The sequence below is a fragment of the Theropithecus gelada genome, chromosome 8 (assembly GCF_003255815.1).
Source record: "Theropithecus gelada isolate Dixy chromosome 8, Tgel_1.0, whole genome shotgun sequence".
NCBI classification, from domain to species: domain Eukaryota; kingdom Metazoa; phylum Chordata; class Mammalia; order Primates; family Cercopithecidae; genus Theropithecus; species Theropithecus gelada.
In genome coordinates this window covers 8,537,263-8,557,932 of record NC_037676.1, presented here as the reverse complement: position 1 = coordinate 8,557,932, position 20,670 = coordinate 8,537,263, and the positions used below count along the sequence as shown (strand labels likewise).

Genomic DNA, 20,670 nt, shown 5'->3' with positions numbered 1-20,670 from the left:
TGTATACATTGTTCTTTACGTTGTTCTAGAAAAGAGATTTTAATACTGTAGTGACTTTGCTCACTTACACCAGAGAAAAACAACGTAGTTTTTCATTGGAAGGTTAGCTTAATGGCTTTGTTTCCTCCTAAATACACAGTACATGATACACATCTATTCATCATTTTGTCAAACTATTAAACCCAGTCCATTAATACCACAGCCTTCACTTGTTTTATCATGTCAGTAGCATGAATCATGTCTTCAATGATCCAAATCCAGTCTCAGTAAATAACTGAAATGAAAAAAAAAAAGGTGGGGGCGCTCAAACATCTGCCTTGGAGATTTGTACCATTGCAAGAAGAATGCAAATGGAAACATAGTTCTTTATTATAACCTTCGTCTTACTAAACCAGAGGGCGAAACGAACTAATTTTATTTACCATTTGCATTTACTATTTATCAAAGCTGAAGTATTTATCTCTTGAGATTCAGTGTAGTGATCTACATGTTATTGCAATTCTTAAAGAAACTTAAAAATTGTTTCATCCCAACATAGCATACAAAAGAATGAGGCTTAGGGAAATATATACTTCGACATGGTAACCAAATTTTTCTGACTAAGAGGTAAAGTTTTATGCTTACTCTGCCTGATTTCTTCCATTTAAATTAAGTGAAGAAAAACACTCCCCAAATAAAAATTAAATTGGTTTCTCAGCCCTTGGATACTAAGGCATTTTAACAAAATATTCACATCTCTTTTTTGTAAACTTTAATGAACAACGGGAAAAAAATGCTTACTTGAAAGTTTCAGATGATGCTTAGAAAATGTTAATATGGATTTTCCATTTTATTATAAATGTTATATTTATTTCCTCATGTTACTGAACACATCGTAGTTGGTATCAAAGGAGTATTCACAATGCAAATTGACTTTTTGCTCTTTAACGACCATTTAATGGAACCTGCGATAACTTCTTTTTTTTTTTTTTTTTTTTTTTTGAGACGGAGTCTTGCTCTGTCACCCAGGCTGGAGTGCAGTGGCCGGATCTCAGCTCACTGCAAGCTCCGCCTCCCGGGTTCACGCCATTCTCCTGCCTCAGCCTCCCAAGTAGCTGGGACTACAGGCACCCGCCACCTCGCCCGGCTAGTTTTTTGTATTTTTTAGTAGAGACGGGGTTTCACCGTGTTAGCCAGGATGGTCTCGATCTCCTGACCTCGTGATCCGCCCGACTCGGCCTCCCAAAGTGCTGGGATTACAGGCTTGAGCCACCGCGCCCGGCCAACTTCTTTACAATGAGAAGTAATTTTGTTAATTTTTGTCATTATAACTTTAAAGCAATTGCACATCTAGATATGCATTTTAAAACAAAAAAATAAAATGTGGGTATAAATGAAGCTCGCTTAAGCCCTGTCATATGTTTTACACAGGCACAAAACAGCTCTATTAATTGATACAGCATTTACCTGTGAACTGCAAGAGACACCTCATTCCTGATTTTTCCAGAAGATTTTAGAGAAAGGCCTTGTCCTTAAAGCCACTGGTCTATTACCTATCCTCAAGTGAATATGGTGACCCATCACCCACTTAATACTTTTCAGAATAAACCACATGCAGCGCTAAAGTGGCACCTGTTTCCTGCTTGTGTTCTCGGTTTATAATGCATCAGACTTAAAAATTATGAGAGCTAATATGTTCCTAGAAGCAATATATCCTAGAAATTAGGAAGAAAGGTTCTCTTCTCAGATTTTCTGGACCCAAATCTGGACTTGGATGCTTACTGTATTTATGACCTTCACCAAATTACTCAACTCATGCCTTCTTCTGGTTCTCCTCTATAAGATACGGTGATAATGAAATTATATACCTCACAATAATTAAGTAAATTAACTTGTGTAAAGCTATTGGAACCAAGAGTGGAAGACAGTAGTGGATACAGGATTAGTTTTAAATTAGTAATTACCAACATGGTGTGTAGCCTGGTTTTCTGCAGAGGAGTGTCCTGTTTTGATTGCTATGCTCACAAGGTCAGTCTGGCTGTTGTTTGGAGACAAGAGGGAAGTGGAGGTGAGACAGTGGCAGTTTCAGGAGCTCAGATGGTGACCTGGGTGGTACAGAAGTGAAGCCATGTGGATGGATGTGTTTCAGAGGCAGGGCTTGGTGAGGGAATGAGTGTGAGAACAAGAAAGGAGCTGAGGGTTAAAGGAGATACCTGTATGCCTCCTCCGGTTCCTTCCACCCTACATTGTGTAGCTGGGAATGTCCTAAGGCTCCAAATCAGGCTTCTGACCACCTTCTTCACCTCTGCTTCTTTTCATTCCCCTCCCTGGACATTTCAGAGTTAACAGGGCCCTCAAATCATGTCTCCTGACCCTCGCCCCCATGGATCATGAAACCAGGTGAATACTGAACTATCTCTACGTACAGGCTGCTGGACTGGACAGAGCCTTGAACTTCCCCTCCACCACGGTATGGTGTACCCCCAGGCAGGCTTTGGCAGCGTTACACAATTGCTGCATTTTCATGATGCCCAAAGCACCTGTGTCTAATCAAATCACTTCCAGGCAGCCTTCCCCGCAGCAGCTGAAGACTTCCAACACTACCCTAGAGGTTTGTGTGATGCCCAGCCACATCTGTGTGCTCACATATGGCAAATACTTTGATATCTCAGTTATTTTCTTTGTATTAAACCAGTAAGATAAGGAACATAATATCTTCTTCCTAGGACTGCTATTCTAATTGAGTCACCTACCTTAGACAAATGTCTACAGTGACTCTTCAAAGCGCTGCTCTGGGCTGGGCGCAGTGGCTGATGCCTGTAATCCTAGCACTTTGGAAGCCAAGGCAGGCGAATCATGAGGTCAGGAGTTTGAGACCAGCCTGGCCAACATGGTGAAACCTCGTCTCTTCTAAAAATACAAAAATTAGCTGGGCGTGGTGGCAGGTGTCTCTAATCCCAGCTAGTCAGAAGGCTGAGGCAGGAGAGTTGCTTGAACCCAGGAGGCAGATGTTGCAGTGGGCCGAGATTGAGATCACACCACTACACTCCAGCCCGGGCAACAGTGTAAGACCCCGACAAAAAAAAAAAAAAAAAAAAAAAAAAAAAAAAAAAGAGTCGCTCTGATTTTACTCCTATTTTGCCAGGCCAAGCTCTGGTCCCAGCCATCTCTTCTGTAGAAACTGGTCCTAGACAATTCCCGTGTTCCTTCATCTATATCAGTTATTCCTTTCCTCTGCAGTTTGCATCCAGCCCTTTGTTTCACGTCCTGTGCATATTTTCAGGCGCTAAGGGCAGGAGCTATCACTTCCCAGTCTCACGCCAGTGATCACAAGCCTGATGCCCCATTCAGAGTCCACGCTCCAGGACACTCAGTGAGGGGTTGCGAGTGCACAGTTCCTCCCTGTACCAACAATGTCTCTGCCTCGCTGTGCCCATGGGACTCACCATCTCGCATGCTCCCCTAATGGAATCCAGGGCACTTTGCTGGCTCCCGTCTTTTTGAAACTCTCTGCTTCTCCCTTCCTTTATCCCCAACCAAGGACTTAAAACCTCCATTGTGTTTCTTTTCCTCATAATTTTCACATAGTGGGCTCTTTATTTCAGGGTTATGTAATGTCAATCCCTTTTCTGGCAGATAGAAACGACTTGCATGGACATTCTAGAGACCAGCTTGCAATGCAGAGGAAAACACTTGAGTGTGTCTAGTTCCCGAACCCAGCTATGTGTGGCCTTAACACAGAAATGCGGCTCATGTGGACATAAAAAGTAGTTTCTGTTTACGCCGTGAAGGCATTCTGTTCTGGATGTATTCACAAACACCTCAACTTGACAGTGATAGACGGAAGGTTCTTGTTCGTTTTGTCAACCTGTGAAGTAACAGGCACATATGTGAGAAATCCTGTAAGAAATCTAAGGGTAACACACCATTGCTTAAAATAAAATTCCACTGAGATGATGTATCTGTGATACCCAAAGAGCTGAATTATTTTTCAGGTCAAACAATTTTTATTTAGCTTTAAATGTAATGAGAGTACCCATGTCAGTCAGGACATGGACCTAAATTCAAATAGGTCACTATAAATATTCACAATCAACAAGACTGATTTTGTAGAAAACTGGGAGATGTTACTTTAATTCATTTTACAAATTATTAAAATATATTAAATAAATTTGGAAAAAAAGTGTCCAATACACCACATTCTGTTTTAGCGAAATAAAATGGATGTCAGAAGACAGTATGTTATTGGCAAAAAAGTAGACAAATGGGTCAATGGAACAGAATAGAGAGCCCAGAAATAAACCCACATAAATATAGTCAACGAATCTTGAGCAGAAGAGCACACACAACCCAACAGAGTAAAGATAATCTTTTTAACAAATGGTGCTGGAAAAACTGAGTATCTACATTCTAAAAAATAATCCAGACACAGACCTTATGCCCTTCAGAAACATTAATCCTTTATGTATCATACACCCACATGTAAAGTGAAAAAACATAAACTCCTAGAAGATAACACAGGAGAAAATTGTGGTGCCTTTGGGTTTGGTGATGACATTTTAGACACAAAAACAGAGGCAAGATGCATTTGAAAAAGAACTGATATGTTAAACTTCATTAAAATTAGAGTCCTCAGCTCTGCAAAAGACACTATCAAGAAAATGAAAAGAACAGCCACAGACTAGGAAAAAACAATCTGCAAAAGACATATGGGATAAAGAACTGGTATCTACACTATATAAAGAACTCTTTAAAAAAATGGAAATTAACAACCTGGTTAAAAATGGGCAAAAGGACTGAACAGACACCTCATGAAAAGAGACAAACGGATGGCAACCGAGCATATGAAAAGATACTCCACATCATGTCTCATCAGAGTATTGCAAATTAAAGCAATAATGAGACACTACTGCACATCTATGACAATGGCCCAAATCCAGACACTGACAGCACCAGATGCTGGTGACACTGTGGGGCAACAGGAACTCTCACTCATTGCTGGTGCGAATGCAAAATGCTGCAGCCTTCTTTGAAGACACTCTGTTGGTTTCTTACAAAATTAAAAATACTCTTACCATTCGCTCTATCAATCTCAACCTTCGGTATTTACTCAAATGTGTTAAAAACTTACGTCTGTAGAAAAACCTTGCACACAGATGTTTATAGCAGCTTTATTCATAACTGCAAAACGTGGAAGCAACCCAGATGTCCTCAGTAGGTAAATGGGTAATAAACTGTGGCACATACAGACAATGGAATATTGTTCAGTAGTAAAAAGAAATGAGAACCACAGCCATGCGAAATCATGGCGGAAACTTAAACACGTATTACTAAGTGAAAGAAGCCAATCTGAAAGGCTAGGTGCCAGATGAGTCCCACTGCGTGACATTCTAGTAAAGGTAAAACTATGGAGACAAAAGATCAATGTGTGTCAGGGGTTGGATGCAGGAAGACATGAATGGGTGGAGCACGGGAGATTTTTAGGGCAGGGAACTACTCAGTTGTGATACTACCATGGTGGATCCCTGTCATTACACATCTGTCCAAGCCCACAGACTGTGCAACACCAAAAGTGAGCTCTCATGTGAATGCTGGGCTCTGGGTGATGACGGTAAGTGAATGTAGGTGCATCTGCTGTAACACGCACCCCACTCTGGTGTGAGGTGCTGATAGCTGGGGGAGCTGTGCACATGTCGGGGGTGGTGTGTTATGTGGGAAATCTCTGTGTCTTCCATTCAATTTTGCTGTTAACCAAAAAGTACTCTCAAGAACAACGTCTGTCAAACAAAGAAACGAAAGCTCTGAAAATAAAAATTGCCTTTTATAAAGTGACCTTGTCATTTAGCACGTCTTTCTCAGATAGCATAGAAATTTAAAATGGATTTTCCTTTAAAACATGGCGTATACTTGACATTTTATGCAGAACACCTAGAGAACTTAAAAAAAAAAAAAATGGTGATTGGTCTCCACCCAAGACCAGTTGACTCAGAATCCCTGAGGGTCAAAACTGGACATTAATATTTACTTTAAATCTCTCTAGATGATTTCAGTGCATACCCAGTACAGTACCACTGGCATTAGGAAAGGGGTATAGGATTTAGAACAAGAGGGAGTAGAATTCAAACTTCGAATCTGCAAATTAGTAGTTTTCACCTCATTTGTGTCCCAGTTTTTCAGAGTTTTTATGAGATTTGTAGATAAGCTATTTGAAATATTTGTCAGGAAATATAAACTTTAAAAATGGAGGCATCGTTATGAATGACCTCCAGGCTGTGTGCAAAAGAAACATTGCCCATAAATGTCTGGGACATCATTCTTACTAACATCAACCCCAAACATATACATATTGCCATCTGTTAAGTTCCTGTTTTGAGAGAATAATTTTGTTTAGGACTGGACTCAAAAAACTTACCAATGTATCTTGCTATCCTAGCTTCCCTTACTATTAATTAATTGCAATAAAATTGTACCTTATTAAATGGAAAATAACCAAGAAATACTAACGTTGATTCAATATAGCCTGACTCTCAGGAAATGCAATAACAATGATGAAATGAAGAAAAATAAAAGCTGTTGGGAAGAACTCAACCACCTTCCATAATTGTTTATCTATTTATATCTAAGTATATTGATATAAGTAAGTTTAACATTTTTAACATGACCAAAATACTGTATACAAAAAGAAGCCAAAGATCTGATTTTATTATTGAAGACTATGTGAATCCTTCTGCTAGTATCACTGGAGCAAAAATATCCTTGTAAATAAGTCAACAAATAACAGATACTAGTGAGGCAGTGGAGAAAAGGGAACACTTGCCTGCTGCTGGTGGCAGTGTAAATTAGTTCAGCCATTGTGGAAAGCAGTTTGGTGATTTCTCAAATAACTTAAAATGGAACACTTATTCAACCCAGAAATCCCATTCCTGGGTATATACCCAAAGGAATATAAATTGTTCTACTATAAAGACACATGCATATGTATGTATGTTCATTGCAGCACTGTTCACAATAGTGAAGATATGGAATCAACCCAAATGCCCATCAGTGGTAGACTGGATATAGAAAATGTGATGCATACACATCATGGAATACTATGCAGCCATAAAAATAGTGAGATCATGTCCTTTACAACATGGTTGGAGCTGGAGGTCATTATTCCAAGTGAACGAATGCAGGAACAGAAAACCATATACCACATCTTCTGTCTTGTAAGTGGGAGCTAAACATTGAGTCCACACAGACATAAACATGACAGCAATAGACACTGGGGCCTATGGGAGGGTGGAGGGTGGGAGGAGGGTAAGGATTCAAAAACTATCTATTGGGTACTATGGTTATTACCTGGGTGAGGAAATTATCTCCACACCAAACCCCTGTGACACGTAATTCACCTATATAACAAACCTGCACATGTATCCCTGAACCTAAAATAAAGTTTTTTTTAAAGGAGATCATTCTATATGTACTGACATGTAAAGATATACATGATATATTAAATGAATAAGATTATAGAACCATAAAAAGTCATTGTCTATATAGAAATGTTGTATAGTTTTTAACTTAGAAAAAGTGGGAAGTTGTATTATTTCCAATTTGAGACTAGTTTTAATATCCCTGCAATGAAAATCTTGCTGTAGAAATTCAGTGTGTGTGTGAGTGGAATTTTTCTTCTGGTGGGCTTTGCATTATAGACTATTATTCTGTAAGACTAGAGTTTCAGAAAGTACCCCAATCTGTTACTCTTTTAAGATTATTACTATAGACTCTAAATAGCTTTCTGGAAAACTTACCCCACTTCACAAATTAAATTAATGCTTTATTTACTGAGCATCAATGTGTTATGCAGATACACAATGATACACAAATAAATTAGGTGATACACAAATAAATTAGGCACTGCTTTTGACTTCAAAGAACTTAAAATTAGATGGAAGATAAATAGGAGAGATTGTGTTAAATTATGTTTTAACATCTTGTGTAAAGTGTTAATGTCTCAATTTCCTCAGATTTCATCCCTCCAAATTGAAAATGGCAGCATAGAATAGGATGCGATGTGCAAATTGCATCGTGTCTACACTGTTTATATTTAGGATTCACCTAACTTCAAGAGTGCATAGCTCATTCTAAATGGCTGAAATATTTTATATGAAATACACTGGTTTTAATATCACTATGATGAAAGAGACCAAATCCTCAAAGGTGTGGGAGAGGACCTCTGAATGTGGGAACCTGGACTTCTCCCCAAAGGATTCAGTTCCCACCTAAACCACACAGATGGGCAGATATCCCCAGAACACTTACGCTTACAAGTGGGCAGCTTCCCCTTGTTACTCCACAGCCCATCTTCTTGACACACGGCCGTTGCTTGCTGGCTGGGTTCAAGCTTGAAGCCCTCGTGACATTCATAGACCACTTTACTGTCCAAAGTGAACTCATTCCCGGTAAACGAACCATTTCCTGGGGATTCTGGGATTCCACAGGACACAGCTGAAAAGAAATGAAACAAATGCAGGCTTATTCTTACAGAAATTATTTTCTAGTTGCTATTATGATGATCAATTCTGTTTATCTAGTTTTCATTTTAAATACATATAGAAATTGTGAATTATAACTCTCTTTTTTTGGGAGATGGAGTCTCGCTCTGTCACCCAGGCTGGAGTGCAATGACTCAATCTCGGCTCACTGCAACCTCCGCCTCTCGGGTTCAAACGATTCTCCTGCCTCAGCATCCTGAGCAGCTGAGATGGCAGGCGCACTCCACCATGCCGGCTAATTTTGTATTTTCGGTAGAGACAGGGTTTCACTATGTTGGCCAGGCTGGTCGCCAACTCCTAAACTCAAGTGATCCGCCCGCCTTGGCTTCTCAAAGTGCTGGGACTACAGTCAGGAGCCACAGTGCCTGGCATGAATTATATTTCTAGGGCATGGGATAAGTATACACATTTTCAAACTGTGAAGGATGTTAAAGGTTAATGAGAAAACAGTGGAAAATGGGTCAGAATTAATTTTCTGGAAGATAAGGCTGACCACTCTCATGCAGCTTAACCGCAGTCTGACATATTTTATCAGAGGGTGTGGCCAGGGGAGCACGGACGTCACACACTCATCTTCATCTCATATTGGAAAGAAAGGGGAAAGGATGAAGTAGCATCTTTATCATCACAACGCTTATTGCAGTGTTGACTCTTTGGTGTCGAAATTCCTAAGAATCAGCCGCCTCAGCTCTCAAAACTCTTCCCCTTTTATTGCTCCTCTCCCCTTCCCCAACTCATTTTCCTTTAAGTCCCAGGAACTTCTGTTACAAGAAAACAGGACATAAGGAACGAATAGAGGAGGCACTCAGAGAAGATTCCCAGGGCAGATGGCAGCGTCTAGCAGAGATGTAGACCGCTTTCACGGGAAAGACCATGCAAGAAAGAGGCATGTGTGCAGAAGAGGTTTTTTAAAGAACAAGATTTGGGGAGAATTCCGTGTAAACCCTTTCTTCTTAAATTTACTACGTCTGATCCAGATGTATCTACTATGAGACAAGGAAAAAATTCTCAAATGACTACACGTGACAGTCATGAAACCAACAGTCAGGCAGGCAGAGGAAGACATTTCAATGATCATGTACCCACTTCAGGTGCACTTGTAAAAGAAAAGTTCTATGGTAACTAAATAAAGAGCCTCTTTTACTCAATCAGTATTAAAGATATTGTTCACACCACGGATTTAAATTTAGACAGTTCAAACTTTTTCCCATGTAGATTCTAATGACAGTATCTGTGTAACAGGATAGAGCTGGAAGGGCTGGATGAAGGAATTTATATAAACACCTAATTCTACGTATAAAGAAAACGACTAACCTAAGGTGACACAATGGCCTAGTAAAACCTCCGGCCAGAGAGTAAATCTTATGACTCCCAACTGAGACTATTTTCTCTTCTGCAAAAGCACAGGTTATCTCTGGTATTGTTGGAGTCCCTTGGTTTGCTGTTTTGGTTCTTTCTTCTTTATCAATATATTAAATAAATACAATGGGAAATTGCCAGAGAAGTAAAAGAAAATGTATTCCCCAATAAAATCCAAACTCCTGGAAATTTCAAGGTCTAAAATGTCTCTTGTTTAAATGGATGATCAGGTATTGCAACCATCAAAAATACATGTGGGCCAGGCACAGTGGCTCACGTCTGTAATCCCAGCATTTTAGGAGGCTGAGGCGGGAGGATTGCTTGAGTCCAGGAGTTCTACACTAGCCTGGGCAACATGGTGAAACTCTTTCTGTACCAAAAATACAAAAATTAGGCAGGCATGGTGGCACACACCTGTTGTCACAGCTACTCGGGAGGCTGAGGGGGATGGATCACTTAAGCCCAGGAGGCAGAGGCTGCAGTGAGCTGAAATTGTGCCTCCAGACTGGGTGACAGAGCAAGGCCCTGTCTCAAAAACAAACAAAACACATGTGCATGTGTGTGCGTACATGTGTGTGTACATGCCGTGTACATGTGCATGTGTACACGTGTCTGTGTACGTGTGTGTATGGAATATTACAATAATCCATTTGCAGTAGAAGAAAAATGAAAAACCATAGACATATAGGCATCATTTGGGGCAAAGCATTTAAAATAATAAGTAATCATCTTTGGCTCTGTGGAAGCAACAGATCCATAGGAAGACTGTTGGCATCTGGAAAATGTTCATCTTAATTTCCTGAATGCAGTAAATGCCATAGACCCATCCCTTTCTTTTCTGTGTGTATCTCACGATGCTCCAGAATCTAGCTTCCTCGTCATTTTCTCTCAGACTTCACTCTGATAATCATTTGTTCCTGATCGCAAGCCTCAATTTCTCTCCCACTCTCTGGCTGGAATGTGCCCAGTGTTCAGCTTTCCTAAAATTTTCATTCGGGCTGAGCACGGAATGAAATGACATTTTTCTGTCAGGTTAAATGGGAAAGATGACATTCTACAAACGCAGATGAAGCCCCATCATAAAATGATTCATGCTCAGGAGACCAAAGCAGAAAATCTTTATAGCCCCTTGTTACACCTGGACGCTTCTTTGAGAAGTGAATCCTGCTTGTCCGGGTCTCAAGACAATCCATTTTACGTTGCCTGATCAACAGCCAGGAATCTTTTTATGGATTTGAACCACAGTGTTTAGCCCCTTAAGTGTCTTAACAAAAGGCTATTTGGTGGATTTAAAATAACGGTTGGCAATTGGTCAAAAGTGGAATTATAACACTTCTGATTTAATGAAGACGCAGCATAATCCTTATGGACTAAAATCAGGCTCATGGGATGAAGACGGTTTCCTGCTAAAGTCTAGTATTCATTCATCTCTCATTTATTCCCCCAATTTTGCATGATTGCTATATGACAGGCATCCATAGATCACTTGTTTTTAAAAATACTAATTAGCATTGGCAGTGTAAGACACTTTCACACTTTGGAGAATTTCCTTCCATTTGGTATATCCAAAGAGAGTAAAATTTCTCAGTTGTTTTTTCTTTAATTGTACTAAGGTATTATTATACGTCCCAGAAGTTTAGGCAAATAATCATTTATTGATCCTGTAAAGTTATCTTTTGTTTATCAGCACAGGCCTCAAACTCAGACGTCTGAGTCAGTTCTTGTTGCGCCTCTCAATAGCAGTGTGGCTTCAGCCAAATTACTTAATGAACGCTGTCTTCTTAAGCTCAGGTTATCAAGACCTATGTCAAAAAGTAATCATGAGGGTTCAAATGAAATCATCGTTACAAAACGCGAGCCCTCTGTCCACACGACATAGGCATTCAATCCATGACAAATTATTATCATATGCAGAAAGTCAAATACTTATTACATTATATGCAGGATATGTGTTGTATTACACATACACACGTAAAATTTTTACTTATTTGCAAATTAAAATGTTAGTTGCAAGGATCAACTCTCTGTCATCTATTTATTAAAGAGAGCAAAGAGTAAGTTGGTAGGTAGTAAGATGGCTTACCTCACTTTCCTATCTCATGAGAGGCGTAACAGTTTGGTTTCAAAAAAATAAGTAGAAGAGATGTTCAGTGTCCAGTGTTGTCTGAACCTTTAATACCACGAACCCCACATGGGATTTATTCTTTGCATATTTAAGATCCTTCAAACAGTGGTTATTTTTCTTTCTGCAGGCTTAAAATGTTTCTCTGTTTTTTTCTTTTTTTCTTTTTGAGACAAGGTCTCGCTGTCACCCAGGCTGGAGTGCAGTGGCACAATCCGGGTTCACTGCAGCCTCAACCTCCTGAGCTTAACCCATCCCCTTACCTCAGCCTCCCCAGTAGCTGGGGACTACAGGCCCAGGCCACCATGCCTGGCTATTTTTTGGAGAGACTGAGTCTCACTATGTTACCCAGGCTTGTCTTGAACTCCTGGGCTCAAGCCATCTTCCTGCCTCAGCCTCCCAAAGTGCTGGGATTATAGGCATGAGCCACCGTGCCTGGCCAGCCTGAGGATTTCTGAGGATTTTTAAGTATTTCCAAAGTAAGCATATATGAATTTTTTAATTAAAATTATGTATGTATATATAACTATAAATATATATAAATGTTAATTAATCAAAATTATAAGAATATTCTAGATTACTATCTACATGGGTTCTACTATATAATATCAGTGCCTGCCATTTGCTTTTGTGTTTATAATCATGTTGTGCCAAGAAATAACAGTTAATTTTTGCAGCCTAAAGAGAAAAATATCAGAGGCAGATAATGAAGAAATCATGGGCTTGCTTCAAGTGAAGAACAAGTGACTATACAGAAAGTTCCACAAATATGAGCCATATAATGATTATATGGTAAGAAATGTTGAAAAGATTGACTCATTTTACATGCGCACACACACACACTTGGTAAATACCTATGAGTATCATGTATAATTTTTCAAGTAATAACTGAATTTCATAAAAACATCATCATCCTAATAGTTATTTTCCTCAACTTGAATTGTATAAGTTAAATATGCATTTAACTTGTAAATACAAATATGTATGCATAGCTTTATGTTTGTATAATTTAGTAAGATTATAATCAAATAATTAAATTCAAAATCAGGGTCATTAAAACACCTTAGGAAACACTAACTTAAGGGAATCATCAACCATATGTGTGTTTGCAGGTATGTGTGTGTGTATGTGTATATGTGTATATATATGTATACACACTTCTGTCTATATGTCTGAGGAAACATGTAAGTACATATGTATAATTATATCTTATTTTATACATGATTTTACAGTTTACATAGTGTTTTCACATCATGCTTTTTTACTTATTTTTCACTACAAGCCTATTAGACACAAACCTTATTCTACTTTCTTACAGGTAAAGTTACAGATGCTAACATTTTTTGTATCATTTTCCCCAAGTCTAATAGTCATTAAAAGGCTGAGGCCTCAAACCGGGTCTGCTGAATTCAGGTAGAATTTCTCATCACATTACTAAAGATGCCTGGACTATTGTAATTATGTGTTTTCAATTTTAAATCTATCAGATTAGTCTTCACTGAAGTTTTCATAATTTCATTTGCATTTTAAAAATTTATAGTGGTTCCCTATTTCCCACAACGCTGAACACAAACTACACGTTTTGTCTTCAAAGCTCACCAAAACTTTCCTCTACTCTCCGTAACTTCCCACTGTCTGGCCAGCAGACCCTCGCCAAGTATCCACGCTGCCCAGCCAGCTTATTCTCATTTTCTTGCCTTAGTTTTCTCTGGGTTCTTCCTGTCTACCTCAAATATTCTTCTTATTCTGCACCTATTTAAGCCTACTCTAGAGTAGAAAATTGGCTTCAACCATTGGGTCCTATTCTCATCTGATTGGTAGTGCTAATGTGTGCAAATATTTGTAATTTAGCAAGTATTTATTTAAAGTACTGCTTCACAAAGTAATATATAACTGCACTTTCTGCAACTGTCTGTATTAAATTACCTTGTGCACTGTCTTCTTAAAATTGCTAGTACTTTAAAAATAAATATCAATGCTGCCCAATGGATCTGTAAATTCTGAGGACCATGAAACCAGAATATTAGACCCCTATTTGTGGGTAGACAGTCAACATATTCAAATATTTTGCAATCATTACAACTTGCATTACCAACTTTCTTGATATATGAAAAAAATCACTAGTTAATTTTTCAATAAACATGATCCTTTTTGAAGCTAATTGCTGACGAATTATTGCAACATACAAGGTGCTAAGACAGGAAAAAATAAAGACACAGTTGTAGATTTACCATGCAATAAATAACAGGCCTCTAGAAAGAATGTTTGTGTCACAACTTCTCAAACATTAATGTGCTCCTTACCCCCAGGCCATGCTGATGGCACATGTATCCTGATTGAGTAGATCTGGGGGAGGGGAGGATTTCAGGCTACTTTTCTAACAGGCTGCGTTGTCTCTGAGGAGCAAGGATTTAGACGATCCTAAATGCCCTAGGGAGGCTGCTAAGCCTTTTCCCACACACAGTTTACAAACACCTGCCATAGAATTCCCCTGCTGAGTGGCCCGTGTCCTAGCAGGATCCACACAAAGGCCTCAAGTACCCTTCAGGGACCTCCCACCTCCTGCTCCATTCTGAAGGGTTTACTACCCCTTGCTGCTTCTCTGAACGCAAACGCACTTTGCTCATCAGCCAGCCCTCTCTTTAAAAGGAAGGAGTGATGTTGCATGTTGAAATGTTTGGGGAAAGGAGCATGTGTTGGTGATTTTTTGTTTTTTTCAGCTAACCCTGTCCTAAAGTGAGAATTCTGTTCCCCGCATGTGTCTCCGCACTATTGGATGAGACCATGGGAGACACTGCAAGTGCAAAATGAAGGTCTCCCCATCCCATCAAAGCATATTTTAGCACAACTAATAATAATAATAGCTTGTTAGGAATTAAAAAAAATAAGGAAAAATATTAAAAGTAACATAAGCAGCAGGCAACCCACAGTTGCTTCAAGTGAAGAACAAGTGACTACACAGAAAGTTCCACAAATATGAGCCATATAATGATTATATGGTAAGAAATGTTTAAAAGATTGACTCATTTTACATGCAAACACGCACACACTTGCTAAATACCTATGAGTATCATGTATAATTTTTCAAGTAATAATTGAATTTCATAAAAACATCATCATCCTAATGGTTATTTTCGCAAAAAATAAAACAAAACAAAACAAAAAACGTGCCCTTAAAAACCAGGATAAACGTTTACCAAAAACAGAGGGCTTCTGTCTTTAGAAGGTGACCCTTGCACTCCCTTCCCTGCACAATTTTCTCTCTGCAACAACTTTTTAAGCAACATCCTCAGGACAGCCTCTCAGTTACCAGTTTTCAGGAAATGATGGTCACAATGGCTGTATTCGTGAGCCGCTGTGAAGGGAGAAGGCTGTGGGATAAGCTGGAGAGGAGAGGAGGGGACACAGGACTCAGGGTCCAGGTGACAGGTGTGCAGCTTACAGGAAGCACGTCAGGACACCCTTCAGAGTTTGAAGATGGGCAGTGACACCAACTCATTTGTGACCTGATAAAACCCTCTGGCTGCCATCAGGAGATGAACTGAGAGAGGGTCCTGAGTGGGGCCGATGTAGGAAGCCCAGTAGGGCAGCCCATGAGAGAGAGTGGACTGGGGGAGGGGAAATATGTGGATGGACTTGGACCCATTGAGTAGCTGGAACCAACAGGGTGTGGGAGTCACAGGAAGGACTTTATGTGCAAGCAAGAGAGAAGTGATTCAAGCAGTTGGATAGACTGAGATGCTAATTTCTCAAATGGGATTCACTTCAGGGCAAGTAGATTCAGGGGAGAAAAGAGTTTCATCTTAGCAGAGGGATCATGAGGCACAGTGGGTATTGCAATTAGGCAGTTGGTATCAGGTCTGGAACTGAGAAGGAAGGGCAGGCAGCAAGTGAAGACCATGAAGTATTTCTAACATTTACTGCAACCTTGAATAAAGTACCTTCCGGTTCTTTCTGTGCCTTATTCAAATTGTGAGATTACATAGCTAAGACTATACATTGAGCCTGTCCTAAAAATTACTAACAACTTTTTTTTTTTTTTGAGACAGAGTCTCATTCTGTCGCCCAGGCTGGAGTGCAGTGGTGTGATCTCAGCTCACCGTAACCTCCGCCTCCCGAGTTCAAGAGATTCTCCTGCCTCAGCCTCCTGAGTAGCTGGGATTACAGGCACCCACAACCGTGCCCAGCTAATTTTTGTGTTTTTAGTAGAGACGCGGTTTCACCATGTTGGCCAGGCTGGTCTTGAACTCCTGAACTCAAGTGATCCACCTGCCTCGGGCTCCCAAAGTGCTGGGTTTATAGGCATGAGCCACTGTCTATTAACAACTTTTAAATAATAAAATATTACTATTAGAACAGACCACGTCCTTGGCTAAGAAGTTAGACTCGCTCACAGGCATGACTGTTGCAAGTTGGTTTACAAGCACTTGAAATTTGATTTCAGAGAGTTAAATTCACGCCTCACATTCTCCATCAACTTGTTCTATGGAAACAATCAGGTATTTCAAATCTGATACAGATGATATCCCCCACTATAGTTTAAATGCATCTCCTCCAAAATTCAGTTTTCAATATGATAGTATTAAGAGATGGGGCATTTAAAAGGTGATAGGTCATGAGAGCTCTTTCCTCGTGAATGGGATTAGGTGTCCCTGTAAAAGGGCTTTATGGAGCAGAGTCATGCCACTTTGTCCTTCTGCCTTCTGCCATGTGATGACACGGCATTCCTCTCTCCAGAGGGTGCAGCCTTTCCTGGACAGCCAAACCTGCTGGTGCCTTGATCTCGGACTTCCCAGCCTCCAGACAGTGAGAATTACATTTTTGTTCCTTACGAATTACCCAGTCTGTGGTATTCTGTTATAGTAACACAAAACGGACTAAGATACTCCCATCAAAAATTCATGTTTTAAAGTAATATTTAATAGGGGATAAAGTATGTTTCAAAAATTTCTGTGCCATGTACCATAACATATCAGTATTGCCAATACTTTGTAAGTAAAATGTCATCACCATTTTCAATGTATCGAAAAATGGAACATCATGTAATTATAGCAAGAAGAAAAGATTGAAGGTTATGATCGCTTTATTAACTTTCCTTTCAAGCAATACGTCTAAGAAATTATTTTAGCACCATTTAAGCATCATTAAGTTTTGAGACATATTTTCAGAACACAAAGAAAATCTGTGTATCCTGTGAAGCTTCTGTCAATTTCAGCTTCCTGTTTGTCACCTGAATGTGAACAATGATGTGAAACCATGACCACATATGCACATATATGTGTAGGAACTAAAGATATGTATAGTTATTTTATACTAATGTCTATAATATGTTATAGAAACAGAATAGGATGCCTGAAAGAACATAGATTTAGATATAGCAAAGTCTGAGTTTGGTATTTGTCTGTTTGTTTATGACTTGGACAAGGTACATAAAGTATCTAAGCCTTTGCTTCCGCACCTGTAAAACACAAATCGCCATACCTCCTCAGCAGGGGTTCTTCAGCCGATGTACAGTTTACAAAGCAAAACATCTGGACCCTGTTAGGCCCATAGCAAATCATCAGATTTATTATTTTGTCATGAGAAATAATAATTTTCCTTCAGATATAATTGAAAAGAAAGCATTCTTCAGGTTTTTAAATGAAGGTCAACTAAAAACTAAATAAACACGAAAGATTATTTTTACTTTTCGTCATAATGTTCAGGACATTCACCATCAAATGTTTTCTCTGACCCCTGGATATCTCCTTATGCCTCTGTCAATGGAATTTAGGATGCACTCGAGCAAACACTGGGAGTGTCTAATCCACAGTTGGCCAGGGGTTGACAGTGTCTTCTCAATCATATGACATCTTGAGCTTACCCAAACTAGTACGGATACATATACAATAAAGCACTGACCCCAATACTCAGAAAGTCATATACACAGGAGGTACAAATGGACACAGTTACAGAGAAATCTCTGTTTCAACATTATCACCTTTATCAATACAATATCTGACATCATTGATCAAATACAAATTCCCTGTCATAGTGAAAAGTTTTTCTAATTGCATTACCTCATTTAATCGTGATAACACCCTATGAGGTAGATTCTGTTTTTTGTTTATTACTTGTAAGAAAAGTGGGCATTAGAACATTATGCAAATCACCCAAATTCTGATGACCAGTAAATGGCTCTGTCAGGAGTCAGATCTCAGAGTAGCCGATGCCAAAGCCTGCCTTTCAGTTACTCCCCTGTGCTGTCTCTGGGCTACACCTGACATATTTCACCATATGCATATTTATCATTATTTTCAATGTCCAACTATCAACACTCAATCCATCCATCAATCAGTTAGAAATAGATTTTCAAATATGATTCTGGTAATACAAAGACCACACTGAATTTGAGTATTAATGGGAATATTTCTGAGTCCTTTCTTTTTTCTTTGTTTTCTGTTTTCCTCCCTTATCTTTGATTTCCAAAATATTTTCTTAGAATAATTAGGCACCAAGCAACATCTTACATGACGTGTAGCCAACATCCAATATACCATTAATACCATGCTGAAGGCTGAGACAGAAAATAACAGCAAGAAAGGAGGTGAAGCACGGAGCCACCTCTCCACTCATGGGGATATAACTGGTCACACTGCTTTTCTTCACTATGTGTCGATGGTGCGATGTCTGGCATTTCCAAGGAGCAAATACCAGCAACAGAAGTATTCTTCCATTTGTTTGAAAGGATAAAGAAAAGTGTGTCTGAAAATGAATGTCCATAGAGGGAACTAACGACTTGGCTTTTGCAGACACTAAAATAAACTTAAAAGCAACAACCAAAAACAAAACAAAACACATAAAAAAAAAAAATCCCACCACCGCTGAAATGGAAAATTAAGTTTAATAGGATTGAGCAAGAAGTATCTTTAGATGTTCTAAATCTCTTGAAAATAGCTAGCACATCATAACCCAAGGAAGAAAAAAAAAGCATTTATGAATTTGAAACAGACAAAAGCACTATGAAAAAGAAGGCAGCAGAATAGGGTTGGCAAATAAACAGCTAATTATTACAGTGAAAGGCTCTGGCTTGACAAATAAAGCCTCTAGAACGTTTACTCAGGGCTGAATTGGCTGCTCAGCCAAAGCTGTACAAGCAACTGACTTTTACCCATCTACTTTCAGAGTGTTGTTCAAAAGAGAGAGGTACAAACATTTTTAAATAGTCTTTTTTTAGAAATATAAAACAAAGTTTTATTCAATAAAAAGCAAATTCCTAGAGAAAAAAAGCTGGAGGAACATAAAGTGACACAGCTGTGGGTCATATAAAACTCTAATTCGGATACCAACCACCACTGTCTTATGGAATCCAAGAGTCCTAGGCTCACTGAGCATTTAATCAATCTCGTATCCTAAGAACTTACAGAAGGATTTTATGCACGTTCTTTGTGGCCGATTTCCATGGGAATCTGCATTTTGGAGCCTATCCTCATCCTTCCTGATAAGTGGGCTTATTGAGCATGCTCTGTTAAACTAGTCAAGCCCAGAAGCACATGTTGTTTCTGATAATGAACAAGTGACTTAACCTATTTCAACTTTAGTTTTACCATCTGCAAAATAAGAATAAAAACGATAGCAAAAACTAGGAAATAATGAGTGTTGACAAAGATGTGATAAAATTGAAACCCTTGTGTATTGTTAATAGGACTGTAAAACGATACAGCCGCTGTTGATGACCTATGGTTTTTCCTCAAAAAATTAAAAATAGAATTACCATATGATGCAGAAATTGCACTTCTGGCTAAATACCCAAAAGAATGAAAAACTTGTACACTTAAGTCCCTAGGAGCATTATTCGCAATAGCTAAACTAGAGAAACAACCCAAGTGACTGCCAAGAGATGAACAGATAAACAAAATGAAGCCTCTACACACAGCGGGTTATTACTCAGTCTTAAAAAGGAAGGGAATTCTGACACACCACATGCTACAAGATGATGATCTTGAAGACACTATGTGAAGCGAAGTCATACAAAGACAAATACTACATGATTCTACTTATGTGAGGTGCCTAGAGCAGTTGAATTCAGAGACAAAGTAAAACGATGGCTTGCAGGGGCTGGAGGAGGAGGAATGGGGACTTGTTTAACATGCACAGAGTTTCAGTTTTGCAAGTTAGAACAGTCTCAGAGATGGACAGTGGTGATGATTATACAACCTTGTTAATGTACTTAACACCACTGAACTGTACACTTAAAAATGAAAAATAATAACTATATGCCACAGATGCAAGGTCATTAGGATAAAGTTAGATAGGGAACATTAAGTCTTGCTGCACAATAGTCAATCAACACTTTTCAATTTTCATCCTCTTTCATTTATAGGTGAAGAAATGAAGCAGCAAGCACAGCTCAAGCTGCCTCTTAGAGGACACAGGTTACAGAATACGTTTTCAACAAAATGAACTTTGAAGGCCTGATAAATTCTCAAAACACTGCTATCTGAGGTTTGGCTACATATTAATGACATGATTTCGATTTGTGTACCTGCCCAAATCTCATGTTCAATTGGAGAGGCCTGGTGGGAGGTGATTGGATCATGAAGGCGGCTGTTCTCATGATAGTGAATGAGTTCTCAGGAGATCTGATGGTTTGAAAGCCTGTGGCATTTTCCCCCAGCTCTCTCTCTCCTGCTGCCA

At 39.2% G+C, this 20,670-nt stretch overlaps 1 protein-coding gene across 1 annotated transcript in view; it reads right to left on the bottom strand.

Annotated features, from left to right (window-relative positions):
* Window positions 1–20,670, bottom strand: part of CSMD1 (CUB and Sushi multiple domains 1) — a 2,061,182-nt gene that overhangs the window by 102,861 nt on the left and 1,937,651 nt on the right. Inside the window, exon 49 of the mRNA XM_025393463.1 lies at window positions 8,281–8,466. Within this exon, the coding sequence (XP_025249248.1) occupies window positions 8,281–8,466 (186 nt within the window). The remainder of the gene's footprint in view (window positions 1–8,280; window positions 8,467–20,670) is intronic.